General features: G+C 46.0%; 1 protein-coding gene across 1 annotated transcript in view; it reads left to right on the top strand.

Annotated features, from left to right (window-relative positions):
- Positions 1-14,217: 14,217 nt before the first annotated feature.
- Positions 14,218-26,648, top strand: part of CTSD (cathepsin D) — a 50,011-nt gene continuing 37,580 nt past the window's right edge. The window contains exon 1 of the mRNA XM_038764749.1: positions 14,218-14,371. Coding sequence (XP_038620677.1) covers positions 14,307-14,371 — 65 coding nt within the window. The 5' untranslated portion in view covers positions 14,218-14,306. The remainder of the gene's footprint in view (positions 14,372-26,648) is intronic.

Here is a 26,648-nt window from a genome sequence, read left to right as displayed (position 1 = left end):
TCCGTCCCCTACATTCCACGGAAACTGCCCTCTCAAAGGTCACCAATGACCTCCTGCTTGCCAAATCCAACGGCTCATACTCCATCCTAATCCTCCTCGACCTCTCGGCTGCCTTCGACACTGTGGACCACCCCCTTCTCCTCAACATGCTATCTGACCTTGGCTTGGCTGGCTTGGCTTGACCTTGGCTGAATGAATGATGAAGCACGGGCCTGAGAATCAGAAGGACTTGGGTTCTAGTCCCGGCTCCGCCACTTGTTTGGGACGTTTCTTTTCTTGCCTTATGCCGTCGAGTCTTATCCCCCTTTTAGACTGTGAGCCCACTATCGGGTAGGGACTGTCTCTATGTGATGCCAATTTGTACTTCCCAAGCGCTTAGTACAGTGCTCTGCACATAGTAAGCGCTCAATAAATACGATTGATTGATTGATTGATTGATTGAGTCGTGCCTGGCCCATAGTGACGCCATGGACACATCTCTCCCAGAGCCCGCTGTTGGGTAGGGACTGTCTCTATACGTTGCCAACTTGTACTTCCCAGGTGCTTAATACAGTGCTCTGCACACAGTAAGCATTCAATAAATATGATTGAATGAATGAATGAATGAACCCTCCCCATCCCCCCCCACCCTACCTCCTTCCCCTCCCCACAGCACCTGTATATATGTTTCTACAGATTTATTACTCTATTTATTTTACTTGTACATGTTTACTATTCTATTTATTTTGTTAATGATGTGCATTTAGCTTAGTACAGTGCTCTGCACACAGTAAGCGCTCAATAAATATGATTGATTGATTTAGCTTTAATTCTATTTATTCTGATGCCTTGACACCTGTCCACATGTTTGGTTTTGTCGTCTGTCTCCCCCTTCTAGCCTGTGAGCCCGTTATTGGGTAGAGACCGTCTCTATGTGTCGCTGACTTGTACTTCCCAAGCGCTTAGTACAGTGCTCTGTACACAGTAAGTGCTCAATAAATATGATTGAATGAATGAATGAATGAATGAATGCCCCGCTTTCCATCTGTAATCGTTCCGGTAGTGGATCCACAAAGTTTTCGTGGTAAAAATCAAGAGATGGTTTACCACTGCCGCCTTCCGCACAGTAAACTTGAATCTCCACCCTCCACTTTCTCCCGTGCTGCTGCTGCCCAGCACAGGTGAGTTTTGACATGTAGCAGATGCCCTTCCACTCGCTAGCCACTGGCCAAGGTAGGAATGGAATGGGTAGGCCTCTGCTTGACTCTCCCTCCCGTAGTCACTAATAATAATAATAATAATAATGGTATTTGTTAAGCGCTTACTATGTGCAAAGAACTGTTCTAAGCGCTGGGGGGATAGAAGGTGATCAGGTGGTCCCACGTGGGGCTCACAGTCTTAATCCCCATTTTACAGATGAGGGAACTGAGGCCCAGAGAAGTGAAGTTACTCTATTTATTTATTTATTTATTTTACTTGTACATGTCTATTCCATTTATTTTATTTTGTTAGTATGTTTGGTTTTGTCCTCTGTCTCCCCCTTTTAGACTGTGAGCCCAATGTTGGGTAGGAGCCATCTCTATATGTTGCCAATTTGTACTTCCCAAGCGCTTGGTACAGTGCTCTGCACATAGTAAGTGCTCAATAAATATGATTGATTGACTGATTGATTGAAGTGACTTGCCCAAAGTCACACAACTGACAATTGGCAGAGCCGGGATTTGAACCCATGACATCTGACTCCAAAGCCCGGCTCTGAGCCACGCTGCTTCTCTAGTCAAGACTGGTAGAGGACTGAAACCCTCCAGGTGTGACTCTGAGAGGGGTTGGAGCTGTCTATTATATTTTCCACTGAGCCACGCTGCTTCTCTATGTATATATGGTTGTACATATTTATTACTCTATTTATTTTACTTGTACATATTTATTCTATTCTATTTATTTTATTTTTTTAATGTGTTTGGTTTTGTTGTCTGTCTCCCCCTTCTAGACTGTGAGCCTGCTGTTGGGTAGGGACCGTCTCTATATGTTGCCAACTTGTACTTCCCAAGAGCTTAGTACAGTGCTCTGCACACAGTAAGCGCTCAATAAATATGATTGAATGAATGAATGAATGAATTGTCCTCTCCCAAATGCTTAGTACAGTGCTCTGCACATAGTAAGCGCTCAATAAATACCACTGATGGATAACTTTAATTTATTTTTAGGTATGTCTCCCTCCCTAGACTGTAAGCTCATTGTGGGCAGAGAATGTTTCTACCAACTCTGTTGTACTCCTCTAAGGGTTTAGTACAATGCTATGCACATAGTAAGCGCTGAATAAATAGCTTCGGTTAATATCAGTTATTTTAATGTCTGTCTCTTCTTTTTTAATGGCATTTATTAAGCGCTTACGATGTGCAAGGCACTGTTCTAAGCACTGGGGAGGTTACAAGGTGATTATGTTGTTCCACAAGGGGCTCACAAGTATTAATCCCCATTTTACAGATGAGGGAACTGAGGCACAGAGAAGTGAAGTGACTTACTCCAAGTCACACAGCTGAGAGTTGGCGGAGCGCGATTTGAACCCATGACCTCTGACTCCAAAGCCCGGGCTCTTTCCACTAAGCCAGAGTGGGTAGACGTGTTCCCTGCCCACAAAGACTTGCAGTCTCGAGGGAGAGACAAACATTAACATGAATAAATAAATATGGATATATACATAAAGTGCTGCAGTCAACCTCCCTTTTACAGATGAGGTAACTGAGGCACAGAGAAGTTAGGTGACTTGGCCAAGGTCACAAAGCAGACAAGCGGCAGAGCCGGGATTAGAACTCAAGTGCAAGGGGATGCAGAAAGAATGGAAAAAGTGGGGAGATGAGCCCACTGTTGGGTAGGGACCGTCTCTATGTGTTGCCGACTTGTATTTCCCAAGCGCTTAGTACAGTGCTCTGCACACAGTAAGCGCTCAATAAATACGATTGATTGATTGATTGATTAGTCAGGGAAGACTAAATACTGATGGTGAAGGTCAGCAGAGAAAACGGCTGCTAGGAATCTATTTGACTGTTAGCTTTTTGAGGGCAGGAACCATGTCTTGTAGTAGTGCGAGTATTTATTGTGTGATTACATATCTATTCTATTTATTTTATTTTGTTAGTATGTTTGGTTTTGTTCTCTGTCTCCCCCTTTTAGACTGTGAGCCCACTGCTGGGTAGGGACTGTCTCTATATCAATCAATCAAGCAATCATATTTATTGAGCGCTTACTATGTGCAGAGCACTGTATTAAACGCTTGGGAAGTACAAATTGGCAACATATAGAGACAGTCCCTACCAACTTGTACTTCCCAAGCGCTTAGTACAGTGCTCTGCACACAGTAAGCGCTCAATAAATACGATTGATGATGATGATGATGATGGGTGTAATGCACTATGCTAAGTGCTTGGTAAAGACAAAAAAAAAGTGACATTTTACCTGCACAAGGAGTTTGCATCGTAATTGGGGAGACGTAAAAATATTTACAAATCGAGTACCTGTCTACATGTTTTGTTTTGTTGTCTGTCTCCCCTTTCTAGACTGTGAGCCCATTGTTGGGTAGGGACCGTCTCTATATGTTGCCAAGTTGTACGTCCCGAGCGCTTAGTACAGTGCTCTGCACACAGTAAGCGCTCAATAAATACGATTGATTGATTGATTGATTGATTGTGAGCCCGTTGTTGGGTAGGGACCATCTCTAGATGTTGCGTGGCTCAGCAGGAAAGAGCCCGGGCTTTGGAGTCAGAGGTCATGGGTTCAAATCCCGGCTCCGCCAATTGTCAGCTGTGTGACTTTGGGCTAGTCACTTAACTTCTCTTTGCCTCAGTTACCTCATCTGGAAAATGGGGATTAAATCTGTGAGCCCCACGAGGGACAACGTGATCACCTTGTAACCTCCCCAGCGCTTAGAACAGTGCTTTGCACGTAGTAAGTGCTTAATAAATGCCATTATTATTATTATTATTATTGTACTTCCCGAGCGCTTAGTCCAGTGCTCTGCACACAGTAAGAGCTCAATAAATACGATTGAATGAATGAATGAATGCTAACAATGTTAAAGTAGCTGTTTCATGAGCGAACTATCTTTCCTAAGATTTTTCCCAAGAATGGCCTCTCTCCAAATCCTACCCCTCCTTCTTTGTCTTATCTTTCCCTCCTTTATCTCTGCCCTTCTGCCCTCCGAAGCACCTGATGGATTTGAAAGGATCTGATGGGAGAGAGAGGAGGGGGTTCCAAGGAGCAAGGATCCTGGACAGAAGGAGTTCATTCATTCATTCATTCATTCATTCATTCATTCAATCGTATTTATTGAGCACTCACTGTGTGCAGAGCACTGTGCTAACCTCTTGGGAAAGTACAATACGACAATAAACAGTGACAATCCCTTCCCACAAGAAACTCAGAGACTAGAGAGAAGTAGCGTGGCTCAGTGAGAAGAGCACGGGCTTTGGAGTCAGAGGTCAGGGGTTCGAATCCCGACACCGCCCCATGTTTAACTTCTCTGAGCCTCAGTTACCTCATCTGGAAAATGGGGATTAAGACTGTGAGCCCCACGTGGGACAACTTGGTCACCTTGTATCCTCCCCAGCGCTTAGAACAGTGCTCTGCACATAGTAAGCGCTTCATAAATGCCATTACATTCATTGGTAGGGACCGTCTCTAGATGTTGCCAAATTGTACTTCCCAAGCACTTAGTACAGTGCTCTGCACACAGTAAGCGCTCAATAAATACGATTGAATGAATGAATGAATGCTCTGCACATAGTAAGCGCTTAACAAATGCCATTATTATTATTATTATTATTATTAGAGAGGGTGTGGGGAGTAGAAAGTAATAATGGCGTAGTGGGTAGACCCCGGGCCCGGGAGTCAGATGGTCATGGGTTCTAATCTCAGCTCCGCCACTTTGCTGTGTGACTGTGGGCAAGTCACTTCACTTCTCTGGGCCTCACTTCCTTCAACTATAAAATGGGGATTAAGAATGTGAGCCCCATGTGGGACAGGGACTGGGTCCAAACTGATTAACTTGGATCTACACCAATGCTTAGAACAGTGCTTGACACATAGTATGTGCTTAACAAATACTATTATTATGGCTCAGTGGAAAGAGCCCGGGCTTTGGAGTCAGAGTTCATGGGTTCGAATCCTGGCTCCGCCAATTGTCAGCTGGGTGACTTTGGGCCAGTCACTTCACTTCTCTGTGCCTCAGTTCCCTCATCTGTAAAATGGGGATGAAGATTGTGAGCCCACCGTGGGACCACCTGATCACCTTGTAACCTCCCCAGCGCTTTGAACAGTGCTTGGCACATAGTAAGCGCTTAACAAATGCCATCGACCCCCGGCCCACATCATCCCCCGGGCCTGGAATGCCCTCCCTCTGCCCATCCGCCAAGCTGGCTCTCTTCCTCCCTTCAAGGCCCTGCTGAGAGCGCACCTCCTCCAGGAGGCCTTCCCACACTGAGCCCCTTCCTTCCTCTCCCCCTCGTCCCCCTCTCCTTCCCCCCATCTTACCTCCTTCCCTTCCCCACAGCACCTGTATATATGTAGATATGGTTGTACATATTTATTACTCTATTTATTTATTTATTTATTTATTTATTTTACTTGTACATATCTATCCTATTTATTTTATTTTGTTAGTATGTTTGGTTTTATTCTCTGTCTCCCCCTTTTAGACTGTGAGCCCACTGTTGGGTAGGGACTGTCTCTATATGTTGCCAATTTGTACTTCCCAAGCGCTTAGTACAGTGCTCTGCACATAGTAAGCGCTCAATAAATACGATTGATTGATGATTGATTGATTGATATTATTATTATTATTACCTGGAAAATGGAAATTAAATTCCTGTTGTCCCTCTCTCATAGATTATGAGCCCACTGGGAGGCAGGAGCTGTGTGTCTGGTGGAGCTGGAGGAGGAGAGCCCCTCACTCCCTTTTCTTCCTCCTCCCTGCCTCTCCCCCTTCTAGACTGTAAGCCCATTGTTGGGTAGGGACCGTCTCTATATGTTGCCAACTTGGACTTCCCAAGCGCTTAGTACAGTGCTCTGCACACAGTAAGCATTCAATAAATACAATTGAATGAATGAATGAATGAATGGAGCTGATTATCCCTCACCTCCCCCTGGTACTTAACTCGTAGTAAGCGTTTAATAAATACCACAAATATTTTGATTATTGGATCTATTGGGGAACAGTTGTTCTTTGTGCTCTTAGATGACCTGTGTGTGTGAGTAGGAGGGTCTGTCTGAAACCAGACAGAGACGGAGACACAGATTCTCTGTGTCTGAATAGATGTGCTGTGTGGGATTCTGTAAGAAATCCTCTTGTGTCTCGACCTGTGAATTTTTGTGTCTCTCTGTGCGTGTTTCGGGCTCTGTGGGTTATATTTTATGGTATTTGTTAATAATAATAATAACAACAACAATAATAATAATAACGATGGAATTTATTAAGCACTTACTATGTGCAAAGCACCATTCTAAGTGCTGGGGAGGTTACAGCGTGGCTCAGTGGGAAAGAGCCTGGGCTTTGGAGCCAGAGGTCATGGGTTCAAATCCCAGCTCCGCCACATGTCTGCTGTGTGACCTTGGACAAGTCACTTCACTTCTCAGGGTCTCAGTTCCCTCACCTGTAAAATGGGGATTACGACTGTGAGCCCCACGTGGGACAACTTGATCACCTTGAATCCCCCCCAACGCTTAGAACAGTGTTCTGCACATAGTAAGTGCTTAACAAATGCCATTATTATCATTATTATTATTATTATTATTATTATCAGGTTGTCCCAATTGGCGAAGCCGGGATTTGAACCCATGACCTCTGACTCCAAAGCCCATGCTCTTTCCACTGAGCCATAATAATGGCATTTATTAAGCGCTTACTATGTGCAAAGCACTGTTCTAAGCGCTGGGGAGGTTACAAGGTGATCAGGTTGTCCCACGTGGGGCTCACGGTCTTTATCCCCATTTTCCAGATGAGGTCACTGAGGCCCAGAGAAGTGAAGTGACTTGCCCAAAGTCACACAGCTGACAACTGGCGGAGCTGGGATTTAAACCCATGACCTCTGACTCCAAAGCCCGGGCTCTTTCCACTGAGCCACGCTGCTTCTAAGCACTTGCTATGTGCCAGGCCCTGTACTAAGCGTTGGGGTAGATACAAGCAAATTAGATGGGATACAATCTCTGTCCCAAATAGGGTTCACAGTTTTAATCCTCATTTTACAGATAAGGCAGCTCAGACAAAGAGAAGTGAAGTGATTTGCCCAAGGTCACCCAGCAGACTAGTGGCAAAGCCCTACTAAGAGCTCTCCCCATCCCCTGGGCCTTACCTCCTTCCCCTCCCCACAGCACCTGTATATATGTATATATGTTTGTACGTTTTTATTACTCTATTTTATTTGTACATATTTATTCTATTTAGTGAATATGTTTTGTTTTGTTCTCTGTCTCCCCCTTCTAGACTGTGAGCCCACTGTTGGGTAGGGACCGTCTCTATATGTTCCCAGTTTGTACTTCCCAAGCACTTAGTCCAGTGCTCTGCACACAGTAAGCGCTCAATAAATACGATTGATGATGAATGAAATGAATGATTAGAACCCAGTCCTTCTGACTCCCAGGCTTGTGCTCTGTTCACTGGGAGTTTGTCTCTGTATGGGGGTTTTTGTCTCTGCATTTGTGTGTGCCTTTTTTTTAAAATTTTTTAAATGGTATTTGTTAAACGCTTATCATGTGCCGGGTATTGTACTAAGCGCCGGAGTAGATATAAATTAATCAGCTTGGATACAGTCCATGTCCCATGTGGGGCCCACCCTTTTAAACCCCATTTTTCAGATGAGGAAACCGAAGTACAGAAAAGCAAAGAGACTTGCCCAAGGTCACAGAGAAGACAAGAGGTCGTGGGTTCTAATCCCAGCTCTGCCACTTAATAATAATAATAATAATGGCATTTATTAAGGGCTTACTAGGTGCAAAGCACTGTTCTAAGTGCTGGGGAAGTTACAAGGTGATCAGGTTGTCCCACGTGGGGCTAACAGTCTTAATCCCCATTTTACAGATGAGGCAACTGAGGCACAGAGAAGTTAAGCGACTTGCCCAAACTCTCACAGCTGACAATTGGTGGAGCCGGGATTTGAACTCCTGACCTCTGACTCCAAAGCCCGGGCTCTTTCCACTGAGCCACGCTGCTTCACTTGTCAGCTGTGTGACTTTGGGAAAGTCACTTCACTTCTCTGTATTTATTTATTTATTAATTTTACTTGTACATATGTATTCTATTTATCTTATTTTGTTAGTATGTTCGGTTTTGTTCTCTGTCTCCCCCTTTTAGACTGTGAGCCCACTGTTGGGTAGGGACTGTTGCCAACTTGTACTTCCCAAGCGCTTAGTACAGTGCTCTGCACACAGGAAGCGCTCAATAAATACGATTGATTGATTGATTGTACCTCAGTTACCTCAGCTGCAAAATGGGGATTAAGACTGTAAGCCCCTCGTGGGACAACCTGATTACCTTGTACGTACCCCAGGCCTTAGAACAGTGCTTGGCACATAGTAAGCGCTTAACAAATACTGTTATTATTATTATTATTATTATTATTATTATTATTATTATTATTATTATTACTAGAGCTGGGATCAGAGCCCAGGCCTTCTAGCTCCCGGGTCTGCGCTGCCTCCACCAGACTCTGCTGCCTGTGTGTTTGTGTCTCTGAGTTTGTGTTTCCAACTGTGTGTTTGTGCCTCTGTGGCTTTATGTCCCTGCCTCTTTGTTTGCATCTCTGTGCTTGTGTTTCTGTCTGTGGGTTGGTGTTTCCGCCTTTGTGTTTGTATCTCTGTGTATTTGTGTTTCTCCCTACTTTCAAAACCTTATTAAAAGCACATCTCCTCCAAGAGGCCTTCCCTGACTAAGCCCTCCTTTCCTCTTCTCCCACTCCCTTCTGGGTGGCCCTGACTTGTTCCCTTTATTCATCCCCCCCATGCCAGCCCCACTTGTGTACAGATCTGGGCCTCAGTTCCCTCATCTGTAAAATGGGGATGAAGACTGTGAGCCCCCCGTGGGACAACCTGATCACCTTGGAACCTCCCCAGCGCTTAGAACAGTGCTTTGCACAGAGTAAGCGCTTAATAAATGCCATTATTATTATATCTGTCATTTATTCACGTCTTTAATGTCTGTCTCCCCCTCTAGATTGCAAGCTTGTTGTGGGCAGGGAATGGTGTCTACCAACTCTGTTATATTGTTCTCTCCCAAGTGCTCAATAAATACAACTGAATGATTCCGCACACAGTAAGCGCTCAATAAATACGACTCATCTCATACGACTTATCTCATCTGTAAAATGGGGACTAAGACTGTGAGCCCCCCGTGGGACAACCTGATCACCTTGTAACCTCCCCAGCGCTTAGAACAGTGCTTTGCACATAGTAAGTGCTTAATAAATGCCATCATTATTATTAAGCGCTTAGTACAGTGCTCCGCACATAGTAAGCGCTCAATAAATACGATTGATGATGACTGAATGAATTTATTTTTGTCTGTGGGTTTTTGTTTCTGCCCATGGGTTTGTGTCCCTCTCTTTGTGTTTGTGTCTGACTGTGTGCTTGTGTCTATGTGGGTTTGTGACCCTGTGTTTTTGTGTCTCTTTGTGTCTCTGCCCCTGTGCTTGTATCTCTGAGGGTTTTAGTCTTTGCCTGTGGGTTTGTGTCCCTCTCTCTGTACCTGTGTCTGTCTGAGGGTTTGTGCCTCTGTGGGCTTGTGACCCTCTCTGTGTGTTTGTGTTGCTATGGGTTTTTGTTTCTGCCTATGGGTTTGTGTCCATCTCTGTGTGCTTAATAATGATGGCTTTTAGACTGTGAGCCCACCTTTTAGACCGTGAGCCCACTATTGGGTAGGGACTGTCTCTATATGTTGCCAACTTGTACTTCCCAAGCGCTTAGTACAGTGCTCTGCACACAGTAAGCGCTCAATAAATACGATTGATGATGATGATTTGTTAAGTGCTTACTATATGCAAAGCACCATTCTAAGCGCTGGGGGGATACGAGCTGATCAGGTTGTCCCACGTGGGGCTCACGGTCTTGATCCCCATTTTATAGATCAGGTAACTGAGGCCCAGAGAATAATAATGATAATAATAATAATAATGGCATTTATTAAGCGCTTACTGTGGGCAGAGCACTGTTCTAAGTGCTGGGGAATTTACAAGGTGATCAGGTTGTCCCACGTGGGGCTCACAGTCTTCATCCCCATTTTACAGATGAGGGAACTGAGGCCCAGAGAAGTGAAGTGACTTGCCCAAAGTCACACAGCTGACAAGTGGCAGAGCTGGGATTAGAACCCATGACTTCTAGCCCCCAAGCCCGTGCTCTTTCCACTGAGCCACATATGCTTGTGTCTGTGTGTTTGCGTCTCTGTGGGTTTGTGACACTGTCTGTATTTCTGCCGTGCATTTGTGTCTCTCTGGGTTTTTGTCTCTGCCCATGGGTTTATGTACCTCTCTCTATGCTTGTGTGTTTGTGTCTCTGTGGGTTTGTGACCTGGCTGTTTTTGTGTCTCTGTGGGCTTGTGCCTCTGCCCGTGCGTTTGTGTCTCTGTGGATTTTAGTCCCTGACTACGGATGTGTTTCTCAGTGTGTGGTTGTGTCTTCCTGTGGGTTTGTGTCTCTGAGGGTTTTAGTCTCTGCCTATGGATTTGTGTTCCTCAGTGTGTGGTTGTGTCTGTCTTTGGGTGGGTGCCTCAGGGTTTGTGTCTTTGAGGCCTTTAGAGAAGCAGCGTGCCTCAGTGGAAATCAATCAATCAATCAATCGTATTTATTGAGCATTTATTATTACTAAATGAGTATCATCATCATCAATCGTATTTATTGAGCGCTTACTGTGTGCAGAGCACTGGACTAAGCGCTTGGGAAGTACAAGTTGGCAACACATAGAGACAGTCCCTACCCAACAGTGGGCTCACAGTCTAAAAGGGGGAGACAGAGAACAAAACCAAACATACTAACAAAATAAAATAAATAGAATAGATATGTACAAGTAAAATAAATAAATAAATAAATAGAGTAATAAATATGTACAAACATATATACAAATATACAGGTGCTGTGGGGAAGGGAAGGAGGTAAGGGGGGGGGTGGAGAGGGAGAGGAAGGAGGGGGCTCAGTCTGGGAAGGCCTCCTGGAAGCAATATGAGCTGATCAGGTTGGGCTTTGGAGACAGAGGTCATGGGTTCTAATCCCGCCTCCGCCACTTGTCAGCTATGTGACTTTGAGCAAGTCACCTCACTTCTCTGGGCCTCAGTTCCCTCATCTGTAAATTGGGGATGAAGACTGTGAGCCCCACCTGGGACAACCTGATCACCTTGTAACCCCCCCCAGTGCTTAGAACAGTGCTTGGCACCTAGTAAGCGCTTAACAAATACCAACATTATTATTGTAATTTACTAAATAAATAAATAATAATAAATAAATAGTAAATAATTTACTCTATTTTACTTGTACATATTTACTATTCTACTTATTTTGTTAATGTTTTGTTTTGTTGTCTGTCTCCCCCTTCTAGACTGTGAGCCCGTTGTTGGGTAGGGACCGTCTCTAGATGGTGCCAACTTGTACTTCCCAAGCGCTTAGTCCAGTGCTCTGCACACAGGAAGCGCTCAATAAATAGCGCTCAAGAGAAGCAGCGTGGCTCACTGGAATGAGCCCGGGCTTTGGAGTCAGAGGTCACGGGTTCAAATCCCGGCTCCTCCAACTGTCAGCTGTGTGACTTTGGGCAAGTCACTTCACTTCTCTGGGCCTCAGTTCCCTCATCTGTCAAATGGGGATTAAGACTGTGAGCCCCCTGCGGGACAACCTGATCTCCTTGTATCCTCCCCAGCGCTTAGAACAGTGCTTTGCACACAGTAAGCGCTTAACAAATGCCGTCATTATTTATTTATTTTTTAATAAATACGATTGAATGAACGAGCGAATGAATGTCTGTGGGGACTTGGGCGACCGCTCGTCGGGTTGAGGCGGGGCGGCCTCCCGCGGTCACGTGGTCCTCGGGGCGTCGCCCTCGCTCAGCCACGTGACCCCACATGCTGCGTCATCCCCGAGAGCGGGCAGTCACGTGGCCCCGCGTCATCCCGAGGGGCGGGCCCGGCTCGCGCGGTCACGTGGTCCACCGGCTGCCCCCTCCCAGTCACGTGCCCCCATCCTCTACGTCATCACCGTGGGGGGCGGTCCCGTCTGGCACCGCCCCCTCACGTGACCCCAACCACACCTCATTTATTTAATTTTTTTTTACAATGGCATTTCTTAAGCGCTTACTATGTGCCAAGCACCGTTCTAAGCGCTGGGGAGGTTACAAGGCGATCAAGTTGTCCCACAGGGGGGCTCACAGTCTTAATCCCCCATTTTACAGATGAGGTAACTGAGGCCCAGAGAATAATAATAACAATAATGTTGGTATTTGTTAAGCTCTTACTATGTGCCAAGCGCTGGGGTAGATACAAGGTAATCAGGTTGTCCCACGTGGGGCTCACAGTCTTAGCGCTTAGTATAGTGCTCTGCACACAGTAAGCGCTCAATAAATACGATTGATTGATTGATATCTATTCTATTTATTTTATTTTGTTAGTATGTTTGGTTTTGTTCTCTGTCTCCCCCTTTTAGACTGTGAGCCCAACGTTGGGTAGGGACTGTCTCTATATGTTGCCAATTTGTACTTCCCAAGCGCTTAGTACAGTGCTCTGCACATAATAAGCGCTCAATAAATATGATTGATGATGGTGATGATGATGGGTAGGGACCGTCTCTAGATGTTGCCAACTTGGACTTCCCAAGCGCTTAGTCCAGTGGCCTGCACACAGTAAGTGCTCAATAAATACGATTGAATGAATGAATGTATATATGTACGTATTTATTACCCTATTTTATTTGTATATATTTATTCTATTTTATTTGGTTAATTTGTTTTGTTGTCTGTCTCCCCCTTCTAGACTGTGAGCCCGCTGCTGGGTAGGGACCGTCTCTCTATGTTGCCAGCTTGGACTTCTCAAGCGCTTAGTTCAGTGCTCTGCACACCATAAGCGCTCAGTAAATACGGTTGAATGCATGAAGGAAACCTCATCCTTATAGAAGCAGCTTGGCTCAGTGGAAAGAGCACGGGCTTTGGAGTCAGGGGTCATGGGTTTGAATCCCAGCTCCACCACGTGTCTGCTGTGTGACCTTGGGCAAGTCACTTAACTTCTCTGAGCCTCAGTCCCCTCCTCTGGAAAATGGGGATTAAGACTGGGAGCCCCACGTGGGACAACCTGATCACCTTGTATCCGCCCAGCGCTTAGAGCAGTGCTTTGCACGTAGTAAGCGCTTAACAAATGCCATCGCCATCATCATCACCTGTATATATGTTTGTACATATTTATTACTCTATTTATTTATTTTACTTGTACATATCTATTCTATTTATTTTATTTTGTTAGTATGTTTGGTTCATCCGTCTCCCCCTTTTAGACTGTGAGCCCACTGTTGGGCAGGGACTGTCTCTACATGTTGCCAACTTGTACTTCCCAAGCGCTTAGTCCAGTGCTCTGCGCACAGTAAGCGCTCAATAAATACGATGATGATGATGATTGATTTTACTTGTACATATCTATTCTATTTATTTTGTTAGTACGTTTTGTTCTCTGTCTCCCCCTTTTAGACTGTGAGCCCGCTGTTGGGTAGGGACTGTCTCTAGATGTTGCCAACTTGTACTTCCCAAGCGTTTAGTCCAGTGCTCTGCACCCAGTAAGCGCTCGCTCAATAAATACGATTGATTGATTGATTGAATAAATACGATTGATGATGATCATCATCATCATCCTCGAAGGGTGCCCCGGCTCGCGCGGTCACGTGGTGCGCCGGCTGGCACCGCCCCGCCACGTGCCCCACCCGTGACGTAATCCAGGCTGGCACCGCCCCCTCACGTGACCCTAACCTTACGTCACCCTCTGGGAGGGGTCCAGGCTCGCGCGGCCAAGTGGTCCGCCGATAGGCCCCGCCAAATCACGTGCCCCGTGACGTGGACCGGGGGGTGGTCCCGTCTTTCCCCGCCCCCTCACGTGACCCGAACCTTGCGCCATCCTCCTGGGGGGCGGTCCCGGCTGGCGCGGTCACGTGGTCGGCCGGCGGGCCCCGCCCAGTCACGTGACGTCTTGTGCTACGTCATCGCCGAGGGGAGGAGGGGGTGAAAAGGAGCAGCAGAGCAGCAGCTGGTGAGGCTCGCAGTTGCTGCAGCGGATCGTTGTGCACCGCTCCTTCCTCCTCCTCTTCCTCCTCAGGGCCGCCGCCGCCATGCAGCCCTCCCGCAGCCTCCTGCTCCTCGCCTCCTGCTTCCTGGTCGCCTCCGCCGTCGTCAGGTGAGCCGGGCGAGCGCTTCTGCAGGGTTGCATGCCTGCAAGGTTGCATACCTGCAGGGTTGCATTCCTGCAGGGTTGCATATCTGCAGGGCTGCATGTCGTCTGCAGAGGTGCATGCCTGCGGGGCTGCATGTCGTTTGCAGGGATGCCTCCGTTCATCCAGTCCTATGCATTGAGCGCTCACCGTGTGCAGGACACTGCACTAGACGCTTGGGGAGAGGACAGTGCCCCAATTAGAACAGTGCTTAGGACATTCATTCATTCATTCAGTCGTATTTATTGAGCGCTCACTGGGTGCAGAGCACTGGACTAAGCGCTTGGGAAGTCCAAGTTGGCAACATCTAGAGCCGGTCCCTACCCCACAGCGGGCTCACAGTCTAGAAGGGGGGAGGCAGACAACAAAACAAATTGACCAAATAAAATAGCATAAATATGTACAAATGAAATAGAGTAATAAATACGGACAGACATATCTACATCCATTCATTCAGTCGGATTTATTGAGCGCTTACTGGGTGCAGAGCACTGGACTAAGCGCTTGGGAAGTCCAAGTTGGCAACATATAGAGAAGGGCCCTACCCATCAGCGGGCTTTGGGAGAGATGTACAAGTTGGACATTCATTCATTCATTCAATCATATTTATTGAGCGCTTACTGTGTGCAGAGCACTGGACTAAGCGCTGGGGAAGTCCAAGTTGGCAACATATAGAGAAGGTCCCTACCCAACAGCGGGCTTTGGGAGAGAAGTACAAGTTGGACATTCATTCATTCAGTCGTATTTATTGAGCGCTTACTGTGTGCAGGGCACTGTACTAAGCGCTTGGGAAGTCCAAGTTGGTAACATATAGAGACGGTCCCTACCCAACAGCGGGATCTGGGAGAGTACAAGTTGGACATTCATTCATTCAATCGTATTTATTGAGCGCTTACTGTGTGCAGAGCACTGGACTAAGCGCTTGGGAAGTCCAAGTTGGCAACATATAGAGAGGGTCCCTACCCAACAGCGGGATCTGGGAGAGTACAAGTTGGACATTCATTCATTCAATCGTATTTATTGAGCGCTTACTGTGTGCAGAGCACTGGACTAAGCGCTTGGGAAGTCCAAGTTGGCAACATATAGAGAGGGTCCCTACCCAACAGCGGGCACTGGGAGAGAAGTACAAGTTGGACATTCATTCATTTATTCATTCATTCAATCGCATTTATTGAGCGCTTACTGTGTGCAGGGCACTGGACTAAGCGCTTGGGAAGTACAAGTTGGCAACATATAGAGACAGTCCCTACCCAACAGTGGGCTCACAGTCTAGAAGGGGGAGACAGAGAACAAAACAAAACATATTAATAAAATAAGTAGAATAAATATGTACAAGTAAAATAATGTGCTTTGCATATAGCGCTTAATAAATGCCATAAAAACAATAAGCGCGTAGTCTAGTGCTCTGCACACAGTAAGCGCTCAATAAATACGATTGAATAAACAGTGCCATTCCCTGCCCCCAAGGAGCTCCCAGTCTAGAGGGGGAGACAGACATTAATAGAAAGAAAGAAATACAAATCTGGAAGTGCTAGACTGTGAGCCCACCGTTGGTTAGGGACTGTCTCTATATGTTGCCAATTTGTACTTCCCAAGCGCTTAGTACAGTGCTCTGCACATAGTAAGCGCTCAATAAATACGATTGATGATGATGATGAAGTGCTGTGGGGCTGGGTGTCTGTCCCCCCCTTCTAATAATAATAATAATGGCATTTATTAAGCGCTTACTCTGTGCAAAGCACTGTTCTAGACTGTAAGCCCGTTGTTGGGTAGGGACCGTCTCTTTATGTTGCCAAGTTGGACTTCCCAGGCGCTTGGTACAGTGCTCTGCACAGAGGAAGCGCTCAGTAAATACGATTGAATGAGTGGGAGGGGGGAAAAGAGCACAGGGAGCGAGTCAGGGCGACGCAGAAGGGAGGGGGAGATGAGAAAAAGGGGGGTGTAATCTGGGAAGGCCTCATGGAGGAGATGGGCCTTCAGTGAGGCCTTGAAGGAGGGGGAGGGCGTGCAGGTGTCCATGTCAGTCCGGCCTATTTATGCCCTGGATGCGCGGCCCCCGTCCACCTTATCTAAAGTTGAAGAAAATATCCCCTAGGTTTCAGAGTAAACTGTGTGCCATTCCCAGATGATAGTTCTTTATATAATTAATAATAATTAATGATCTTTTATTGTGGTATTAAGCGCTTACTACGTGCCACGCCCTGTACTAAGCGCTGAGGTGGGGGAGATAAGGTAAGCAGCAACCCCTTTTAGACTGTGAGCCCACTGTTGGGTAGAAACTGTCTCTATATGTTGCCAATTTGTACTTCCCAAGCGCTTAGTACAGTGCTCTGCACATAGTAAGCACTCAATAAATACGATTGATGATGATGATGATGATGAGCAACCCTGCCCTCCCTCCCCAAGTGGCTTCCAATTAGAGAGATCCCCATTTGACAAGGGAGGGGGATTGAAGCACAATGAAGTGACTTGCCCAAGGTCACACGGCTGATAAGGGGTGGAGTCGGGATTCGAACCCAGATCCTTCCGACACCCGGGTTCTAGCCACTATGCCCACCCTGCAGAGCTTACTGTGCGCTGAGCACTGTACCAAGCGCTTGGGAGAGCACAGTACGGAAGGTGTGGGGGACATGTACCGTTGCACGCAAGGAGTTTAAGGACTGGATTCCAATCAGGGCTATTTATTGAGCGCTTGCTATGTGCAGAAGCGCCTGGGAGAGGACATTATAACAATAGGACAGATTCCCTGCCCACAAGGAGCTTACAGTCTAGAGGGGGAGATAGATAAATGACAGATAGGGACATTCATTCAATCGTATTTATTGAGCGCTTACTGTGTGCAGAGCACTGGACTAAGCGCTTGGGAAGTACAAGTCGGCAACATAATAATGATGGTGGCATTTATTAAGCGCTTACTATGTGCAAAGCACTGTTCTGAGCACTGGGGAGTCTAAAAGGTGATGAGGTTGTCCCACAGGGGCCTCCCAGTCTTAATCCCCATTTTACAGATGAGGTCAACGGGGCCCAGAGAAGTCAAGTGACTTGCCCAAAGTCACCCAGCCGACAATTGGCGGAGCCGGGATTTGAACCCATGACCTCTGACTCCGAAGCCCGGGCTCTTTCCACTGAGCCACCCAACAACGGGCGCACAGTCTAGGAGGGGGAGACAGACAATAAAACGTGTAGACAGGAGTCAGAATCGTCAGAACAAATAGAATTAAAGCTAGATCAATCTAGTCGTATTTATTGAGCACTTACTGTGTGCAGAGCACTGTACTAAGCGCTTGGGTACTAGATGCACATCATTAACAAAATAAATAGAACAGTAAATATGTACAAGTAAAATAGAGTAATAAGTGTACAAATATATGTGCTGTGGGAAGGGGAAGGAGGTAGGGCGGCGGAGGAATGGGGAGCAGGAGAGGAAAAAGGTGGCGCTCAGTAAGTGCTGGGGGAATAAAGGGGGCAAATCCGATTGGAAATAGGAGAAATTACTTATTGATCGATAAGATGAAAGAAGAGCTGAGTCAGGGAAGGCCTCGTGGAGGAGATGGGGCTGCACCCGGGAGCGTAGCTGCAATGAATCATTTATTGAGCACTTACTGGTGAGCAGAGCACTGTACTGAGCGTTTAGGAGAGTCCAATATACCAGTTGGTAGTCACATTCCCCGCCCTCAAGGAGCTGACAGTCTAGAGGGGGAGACATGAATAGAAAGAAAGAAATGACAGAGAGGGATGTAAGGGGTGTGGGGCTGGGAAAGCCCGTTCAATTGGGTAGGGACCATCTCTGTATGTTGCCAACTTGTACTTCCCAAGCGTTTAGCACAGTGCTCTGCACGCAGTAAGCGCTCAGTAAATACGACTGAATGAAACGCGATTGGAAGTAGGAAAAAGTACCTATTAATAAGGGGAAAGAAGGGCTGAGTCATGGAAGGCCTCATGGAGGAGATGGGGCTGCATCTGGGAGGGTAGCTGCAGTGAATCATTTATTGAGCACTTACTGGTGAGAAGAGCACTGTACTGAGCGTTTGGGAGAGTCCAACATAATAATAATAATGGCATTTAAGCACTTACTGTGTGCAAAGCACTGTTCTAAGCGCTGGGGAGGTTACAAGGTGATCAGGTTGTCCCATGGGAGGCTCACAGTCTTCATCCCCATTTGACAGATGAGGGAACTGAGGCCCAGAGAATCAATCAATCGTATTTATTGAGCGCTTACTGTGTGCAGAGCACTGTACTAAGTGCTGAAGTGACCTGCCCAGAGTCACCCAGCTGACAGTTGGCAGAGCCGGGATTAGAACCCACGACCCCTGACGCCAAAGCCCGGGCTCTTTCCACGGAGCCACGCTGCTTCTCATGAGTTAATATAGCAGTTGGTGGACGCATTGTCTGCCCACAGTGAGCTTCCAGTCCAGAATATCCCCAGACCTCATGTCCTGGGTGGTCATTGGGCTGGGCAGGTGGGGGTCTGAGGACCCCCCACCATTCCCTGAGCCCCCTTCGATCCCCCCCGGCCTCGGGGAGGGAGACCAGGCTGGGTGGGGGGTCAACAAAGCTGCCGCGGAGTCAAAGGTGTCCGCAGTGCCGCCCCTTCCCTACCAGACCCCCCAACAATAATGGCATTTATTAAGCGCTTACTATGTGCAAAGCCCTGTTCTAAGCGCTGGGGAGATTACAAGGTGATCAGCTTGTCTCACAGGGGGCTCACAGTCTTAATCCCCATTTTACAGATGAGGTAACTGAGGCACAGAGAAGTGACTTTCCCAAAGTCACCCAGCTGACAATTGGCGGAGCCGGGATTTGAACCCATGACTCCAAAGCCCTGGCTCTTTCCACTGAGTCACGCTGCTTCTCTAGTGCTTAGAGCCCTGAAATGGGAGCCAGAGAACCTCGATTCTCATCCCGGCTCTGCCACTTGTCTGCTGAGTGACCTTGGCTAAGTCACTGCACCTCTCTGGGCCTCAGTAAAATCTGTAAAATGGGAATTAAGCCTGGGAGCCCCATGTGGGACAGGGATTGTGTCCAACCATGATTACCTGGAGCTACCAGTGCTTAGAAGGGTGCCGGGCACAGAGAAAGCGCTTAAAAAATATCCCGTTCTAATCCCGCTCTGCCACATGCCTGCTGTGTGACCTTGGGCAAGTTGCTTCATGTCTCTGAGCCGCAGTTGCCTCATCTGTACAACGGGGATTGAGATTGTGAGCCCCGTGTGGGACAGGGACTGTGTCCAACCTGATTTGCTTGTATCCACCCCAGCGCTTAGTACAGTGCCTGGCACCACCATAAAATAAATAAATACCATAAAACAAACAAACTTCATTTCTCTGGGCCTCATTTCCCTCATCTGTAAAATGGAGATTAAGACTGTGCATCATGGGTTCAAATCCCTGCTCCTCCAACTGTCAGCTGTGTGACTTTGGGCAAGTCACTTCACTTCTCTGGGCCTCAGTTCCCACATCTGTAAAATGGGGATGAAGACTGAATGAATACGATTGAATGAATGAATGTTGCCAACTTGTACTTCCCAAGCGTTTAGTATAGTGCTCTGCACACAATAAGCCCTCAGTAAATACGATTGGATGAATGAATGTTGCCAACTTGTACTTCCCAAGCGCTTAGTACAGTGCTCTGCACACAGTAAGCGGTCAATAAATACGAATGAATGAACGAATGCCAACTTGTATTTCCCAAGCGCCTAGTACAGTGCTCTGCACACAGTAAGCGCTCAATAAATACAAATGAATGAATGAAAGACTGTGAGCCCCCCCGTGGGACAACCTGATCACCTTGTAACCTCCCCAGTGCTTAGAACAGTGCTTTGCACGTAGTAAGCGCTTAATAAATGCCATTATTGTTGTTATTATTATTATTATTATTATGTGGGATAGAGAGTATGTCCAACCCATTTAGCTTTTATCTACCCCAGCGTTTAGAGAATCAATCAATCAATCAGTCAATCGTATTTATTGAGCGCTTACTATGTGCAGAGCACTGTACTAAGCGCTTGGGAAGTACAAATTGGCAACACATAGAGACAGTCCCTACCCAACAGTGGGCTCACATTCTAAAAGGGGGAGACAGAGAACAGAACCAAACTTACCAACAAAATAAAATAAATAGGATAGAAATGTACAAGTAAAATAAATAAATAAATAGAGTAATAAATATGTGCTTGGCACATAGAGAAGTGCTTGGCACATAGCCTTCCCACAGCACCTGTATATATATATTTGTACAGATTTATTACTCTATTTATTTTACTTGTACATATTTACTATTCTATTTATTTTGTTAATATGTTTTGTTTTGTTGTCTGTCTCCCCCTTCTAGACTGTGAGCCCGTTGTTGGGTAGGGACCGTCTCTATATGTTGCCAACTTGGACTTCCCAAGCGCTTAGTCCAGTGCTCTGTACACAGTAAGCGCTCAATAAATGCGATTGAATGAATGAATATTAAAAAAAAAACAAGAATAAACACCCTGTTTAGCTAGTATCGGCCCCAGTGCCTAGTAGATTACCTTGGCACAGAATTAAGTGCTTGAGAAATACCAGAAATAACATTCAGCTCCCATATAATCTACAAGATAATCAGAACCCCCGGGGGATCCCATCCATTTCACAAAGGAGGCCCAGAGAGGGCGGATGACTCACCCAAGGTCACACAGCAGTCACGGGGAATTTAATCTGGGAGTCAGGAAGTGTGTTTGTGTGGGAATCTGGCTTTCCCAACCTTGATTGTTCTTTGGGCAATGAGGCGGTGCCCAGGCCTGGTGGAGTCTGACCCTAGAAAGCCTCTGACCCCTGGCCTGATTGTATTTATTGAGCGCTTATTGTGTGCAGGGCACTGTACTAAGCGCTTGGGAAGTCCAAGTTGGCAACATATAGAGACATGTACATATCTATCCTATTTATTTTGTTAGTATGTTTGGTTTTGTTCTCTGTCTCCCCCTTTTAGACTGTGAGCCCACTGTTGGGTAGGGACTGTCTCTATATGTTGCCAATTTGTACTTCCCAAGCGCTTAGTACAGTGCTCTGCACATAGTAAGCGCTCAATAAATACGATTGATGATGATGAGTCCCTACCCAACAGCGGGCTCACAGTCTAGAAGGGGGAGACAGAGAACAAAACCAAACATATTAACAAAATATAGAATTAACAATTCTATATTAACAATTCTATTAACAAAAATGGAATAGATATGTACAAGTAAAATAAATAAATAGAGTAATAAATATGTACAAACATACCACAGAATTATGTCCATATCTATAATTTAATTTTATTAATGTCTGTCTCCCCTTCTAGCCTGTAAACTCTTTGTGGACAGGGAAGGTATCTATTGTTGTATTGCCCCCTCCCAAGCACCTTGTAATAATAATAATGCTGGTATTTGTTAAGCGCTTACTATGTACCAAGCACTGTTGCTCTGCACACAGGAAGCGCTCAATAAATACTCCGATTGAATGAATGAAAAGGCTTGAAAAGGCCTTCTAGACTGTGAGCCCACTGTTGGGTAGGGACCGTCTCTATATGTTGCCAACTTGTACTTCCCAAGCGCTTAGTACAGTGCTCTGCACGGAATAAGCGCTCAATAAATACGATTGATTGATTGATTGAAGCCTCTGGCCCCCCAGAAGATGAAGTTGGGGTACGGCCAGCTTACCATCATCATCAATCGTATTTATTGAGCGCTTACTATGTGCAGAGCACTGTACTAAGCGCTTGGGAAGTACAGATTGGCAACATATAGAGACAGTCCCTACCCAACAGTGGGCTCACAGTCTAAAAGGGGGAGACAGAGACCAAACATACTAACAAAATAAAATAAATAGAATAGATATGTACAAATAAATTAAATAAATAGAGTAAAAAAATATGTACAAACATATATACATATATACAGGTATACATATATACCAATATCCCTGGGGGTGCCTTCTTCCCCTCTCCAGCCTGGGAGGAGGAAATTATCCCAGGCCCCATTGATGATGATGATGATGATGATAATAATAATAATAATAATGGCATTTGTTAAGCGCTTACTATGTGCCAAGCACCGTTCTAAGCGCTGGGGTAGATACGAGGTAATCAGGTTGTCCCACGTGGGGCTCACAGTCTTCATCCCCATTTTACAGATGAGGGAACTGAGGCCCAGAGAAGTGAAGTGACTTGCCCAAAGCCACACAGCTGATAAGTGACGGAGTTGGGATTAGAATCCATGACCTCTGACTCCCAAGCCTGGGCTATTTCCACTGTCCACGTTGTTGAGGGGGAGAAGGGAAGGTGGGGAGAGGGAGATGTGATTCATTCATTTATTGTCATATTTATTGAGCACTTACTGTGGGCAGAGCACTGTACTAAGCGCTTGGGAAGTATATAGAGACGGTCCCTACCCATCAACGGGCTCACAGTCCCACTGGGTACTCCCCCTTGCCACTTGAATCATTCAATCATATTTAATAATAATAATAATGATGGTATTTGTTAAGCGCTTACTATGTGCAAAGCACTGTTCTAAGCGCTGGGGAGGTTACAGGGTGATCAGATTGTCCCACAGGGGGCTCACAGCTTTAATCCCCATTTTACAGATGAGGTCACTGAGGCACAGAGAAGTGAAGTGACATGCCCAAAGTCACACAGCTGACAGCTGGCGGAGCTGGGATTTGAACCCATGGCCTCTGACCCCAAAGCCCGGGCTCTTTCCACTGAGCCACTACTGAACACTTACTGTGTGCAGAGAGCACTTTACTAAGCTCTTGGGAAGTTACAATGGAAGAATGATGAAATAATAACGACATTACAACACAGTTGGTAATAATAATAATAAAGTTGGTATTTGTTAAGCGCTTACTATGTGCCAAGCACTGTTCTAAGCGCTGGTCGACATGTTTCCCGTCCACACGTGGGCTCTGAGGGGTCAGAAAAGCCCCCTCTCCCCATCCCCAGGAGCCCTGGGACCCCATCATCAATCGTATTTATTGAGCGCTTACTGTGCGCAGAGCACTGTACTAAGCGCTTAACCCAGAGGTGGGAGGGAGAGATGGTACCCCCAAACTTTCCAGACTGAGCCCCCCTTTTCCCCACTCACTCCTCTGCTCTACCCCCCTCCACGCCCCACAGCCCTTGTGTATATAGATACCTATTTATTATTCTATTTATTTATATTAATACCTATTTCCTTGTTTTGATGTCTGCCTCCCCCCCTTCTAGACTGTGAGCCCATTGTGGGCAGGGATTGTACCGAAGCAGCGTGGCTTAATGGAAAGAGATGACCTTGTATCCGCCCCAGCGCTTAGAACAGTGCCTTGCACATTCATTCATTCGTTCAACCGTATTTATTGAGCACTTACTGTGTGCAGAGCACTGTACTAAGCGCTTGGGAAGTACAAGTTGGGAATCAGTCAGTCGTATTTATTGAGGGCTTACTGTGTGCAGAGCACTGTACTAAGCGCTTGGGAAGTACAAGTTGGGAATCAATCAATCAGTCGTATTTATTGAGCGCTTACTGTGTGCAGAGCACTGTACTAAGCGCTTGGGAAGTACAAGTTAGCAACATCTAGAGACGGTCCCTACCCAACAGCGGGCTCACAGTCTAGAAGGATGAGACAGACAACAAAGCATATAAGCAAAATAAAATGAATAGTAAGTGCTTAACAAATGCCATTATTAATCAATCAATCGTATTTATTGAGCGCTTACTATGTGCAGAGCACTGTACTAAGCGCTTGGGAAGTACAAATTGGCAACATATAGAGACAGTCCCTACCCAACAGTGGGCTCACAGTCTAAAAGTCTAAATAATAATATTATTATTATTAAAGAGCCCGGGCTTGGGAGTCAGAGGCGGGCGGCTCTAATCCCAACTCTGCCCCTTGTCGGCTGGGTGACCTTGGGTAAGTCACTTCACTTCTCTGTGCTTCAGTTCCCTCATCTGTAAAATGGGGATGAAGACCATGAGCCCCCCGTGGGACAGCCTGATCACCGTGTGTCTACCCCAGTGCTTAGGACAGTGCTATGTCACATAGTAAACGCTTAACAAATACCATCATTATTCATTCATTCAATCGTATCTATTGAGCGCTTACTGTGTGAGAGCACTGTACTAAGCGCTTGGGAAGTACAAGTTGGCCACATATAGAGATGGATTATTCATTCATTCATTCATTCAATTGTATTTATTGGGCGCTTACTGTGTGCAGAGCACTGTACTAAGCGCTTGGGAAGTACAAGTTCGCCACATATAGAGACGGATTATTCATTCATTCATTCATTCAATCGTATTTATTGGGCGCTTAGTGTGCAGAGCACTGTACTAAGCGCTTGGGAAGTACAAGTTGGCCACATATAGAGACGGATTATTCATTCATTCATTCAATCGTATTTATTGGGCGCTTACTGTGTGCAGAGCACTGTACTGAGTGCTTGGGAAGTACAAGTTGGCCACATATAGAGACGGATTATTCATTCATTCATTCAATCGTATTTATTGGGCGCCTACTGTGTGCAGAGCACTGTACTAAGCGCTTGGGAAGTACAAGTTGGCCACATATAGAGATGGATTATTCATTAATTCAATCGTATTGGGCGCCTACTGTGTGCAGAGCACTGTACTAAGCGCTTGGGAAGTACAAGCTGGCCACATATAGAGCCGGTCATTATCATTGTTGCTGTTGTTGTAATTATTATTGTCTCTCTGTGTTGCTGTATTGTACTTTCCAAGCGCTTAGTCCATTGCTCTGCACACAGTCGGCGCTCAGTAAATACCATTGATTGACTGAATGAATGAATTGTAGCCAGGAAAGAGACCCCTCCCTTCCTCCTCCCACTAAGCAGACTTATCGGCCTTTGTACCTCCTTCCTCCCCAAGGAAGTTTATCTTCTGTCCCAAGCAGTGATAAGGTTTTGCAAAAAAATAAAAGAAAAAAGCAATGAGCTGGAGAGAAGGGGATGGGCCCAAATGTTTTGGAGTCCTTGGGTTTAATAATAAATAAGCAGCGTGGCTCAGTGGAAAGAGCCCGGGCTTTGGAGTCAGAGGTCACGGGTTCGAATCCCGACTCCGCCACATGTCTGCTGTGTGACCTTGGGCAAGTCACTTAATTTCTCTGAGCCTCAGTTCCCTCATCTGTAAAATGGGGACTGTGAACCCCACATGGGACAACCTGATCACTTTGTATCCCCCCCCCCCCCAGCGCTTAGAACAGTGCTTTGCACATAGTAAGCGCTTAACAAATGCCAACGTTGTTATTGTTGATAATCATAATGACGGTATTTGTTAAGCACTTAGTATGTGCCAGGCACTGTACTGAGCACTGGGGTGGATACAAGCAAATGGGGTTGGACACAGTCCCTGTTCCATGGGGGGCTCAAAGTCTAGAGAAGCAGCGTGGCTCGGTGGGAAGAGCCCGGGCTCGGGAGTCAGAGGTCATGGGTTCGAATTCTGGCTCTGCCACGTGTCTGCTGTGTGACCTTGGGCAAGTCACTTTGCTTCTCTGTATATATGTGTGTGTGTGTGTGTGTGTGTGTGTGTGTATATATATATATATGTGTGTGTATATGTGTATATATGTGTATATATGTGTGTTTTGGAGTCCTTGGGTTTAATAATAAGTAATGATAATCATAATGACGGTATTTGTTGAGCACTTAGTATTTGCCAGGCACTGTACTAAGCACTGGGGTGGATACAAGCAAATCGGGTTGTGTGTATATGTGTGTGTGTGTGTGTGTGTGTGTGTGTGTGTATGTGTATATATATATGTGTATATATATGTGTTTTGGAGTCTTTGGGTTTAATAATAAATAATGATAATCATAATGACGGTATTTGTTGAGCACTTAGTATGTGCCAGGCACTGTACTAAGCACTGGGGTGGATACAAGCAAATGGGGTTGGACACAGTCCCTGTTCCACGGGGGGCTCAAAGTCTGGAGAAGCAGCGTGGCTCAGTGGGAAGAGCTCAGGCTCTCAGAGGTCATGGGTTCGAATTCTGGCTCTGCCATGTGTCTGCTGTGTGACCTTGGGCAAGTCACTTTGCTTCTCTGTATATATGTATATGTGTGTGTGTATATGTGTGTGTGTATATATATGTATATGTATAAATATATATGTGTATATATGTATATGTGCTTGTACATATTTATTACTCTATTTATTTTACTTGTACATATCTATTCTATTCTATTTTATTTTGTTAGTATGTTTGGTTTTGTTCTCTGTCTCCCCCTTTTAGGCTGTGAGCCCAC

Source organism: Tachyglossus aculeatus, chromosome 22 (assembly GCF_015852505.1).
Source record: "Tachyglossus aculeatus isolate mTacAcu1 chromosome 22, mTacAcu1.pri, whole genome shotgun sequence".
Lineage (NCBI taxonomy): Eukaryota > Metazoa > Chordata > Mammalia > Monotremata > Tachyglossidae > Tachyglossus > Tachyglossus aculeatus.
Note: the sequence above shows the minus strand (reverse complement) of the source record. Positions and strands in the feature narration are given on the sequence as shown.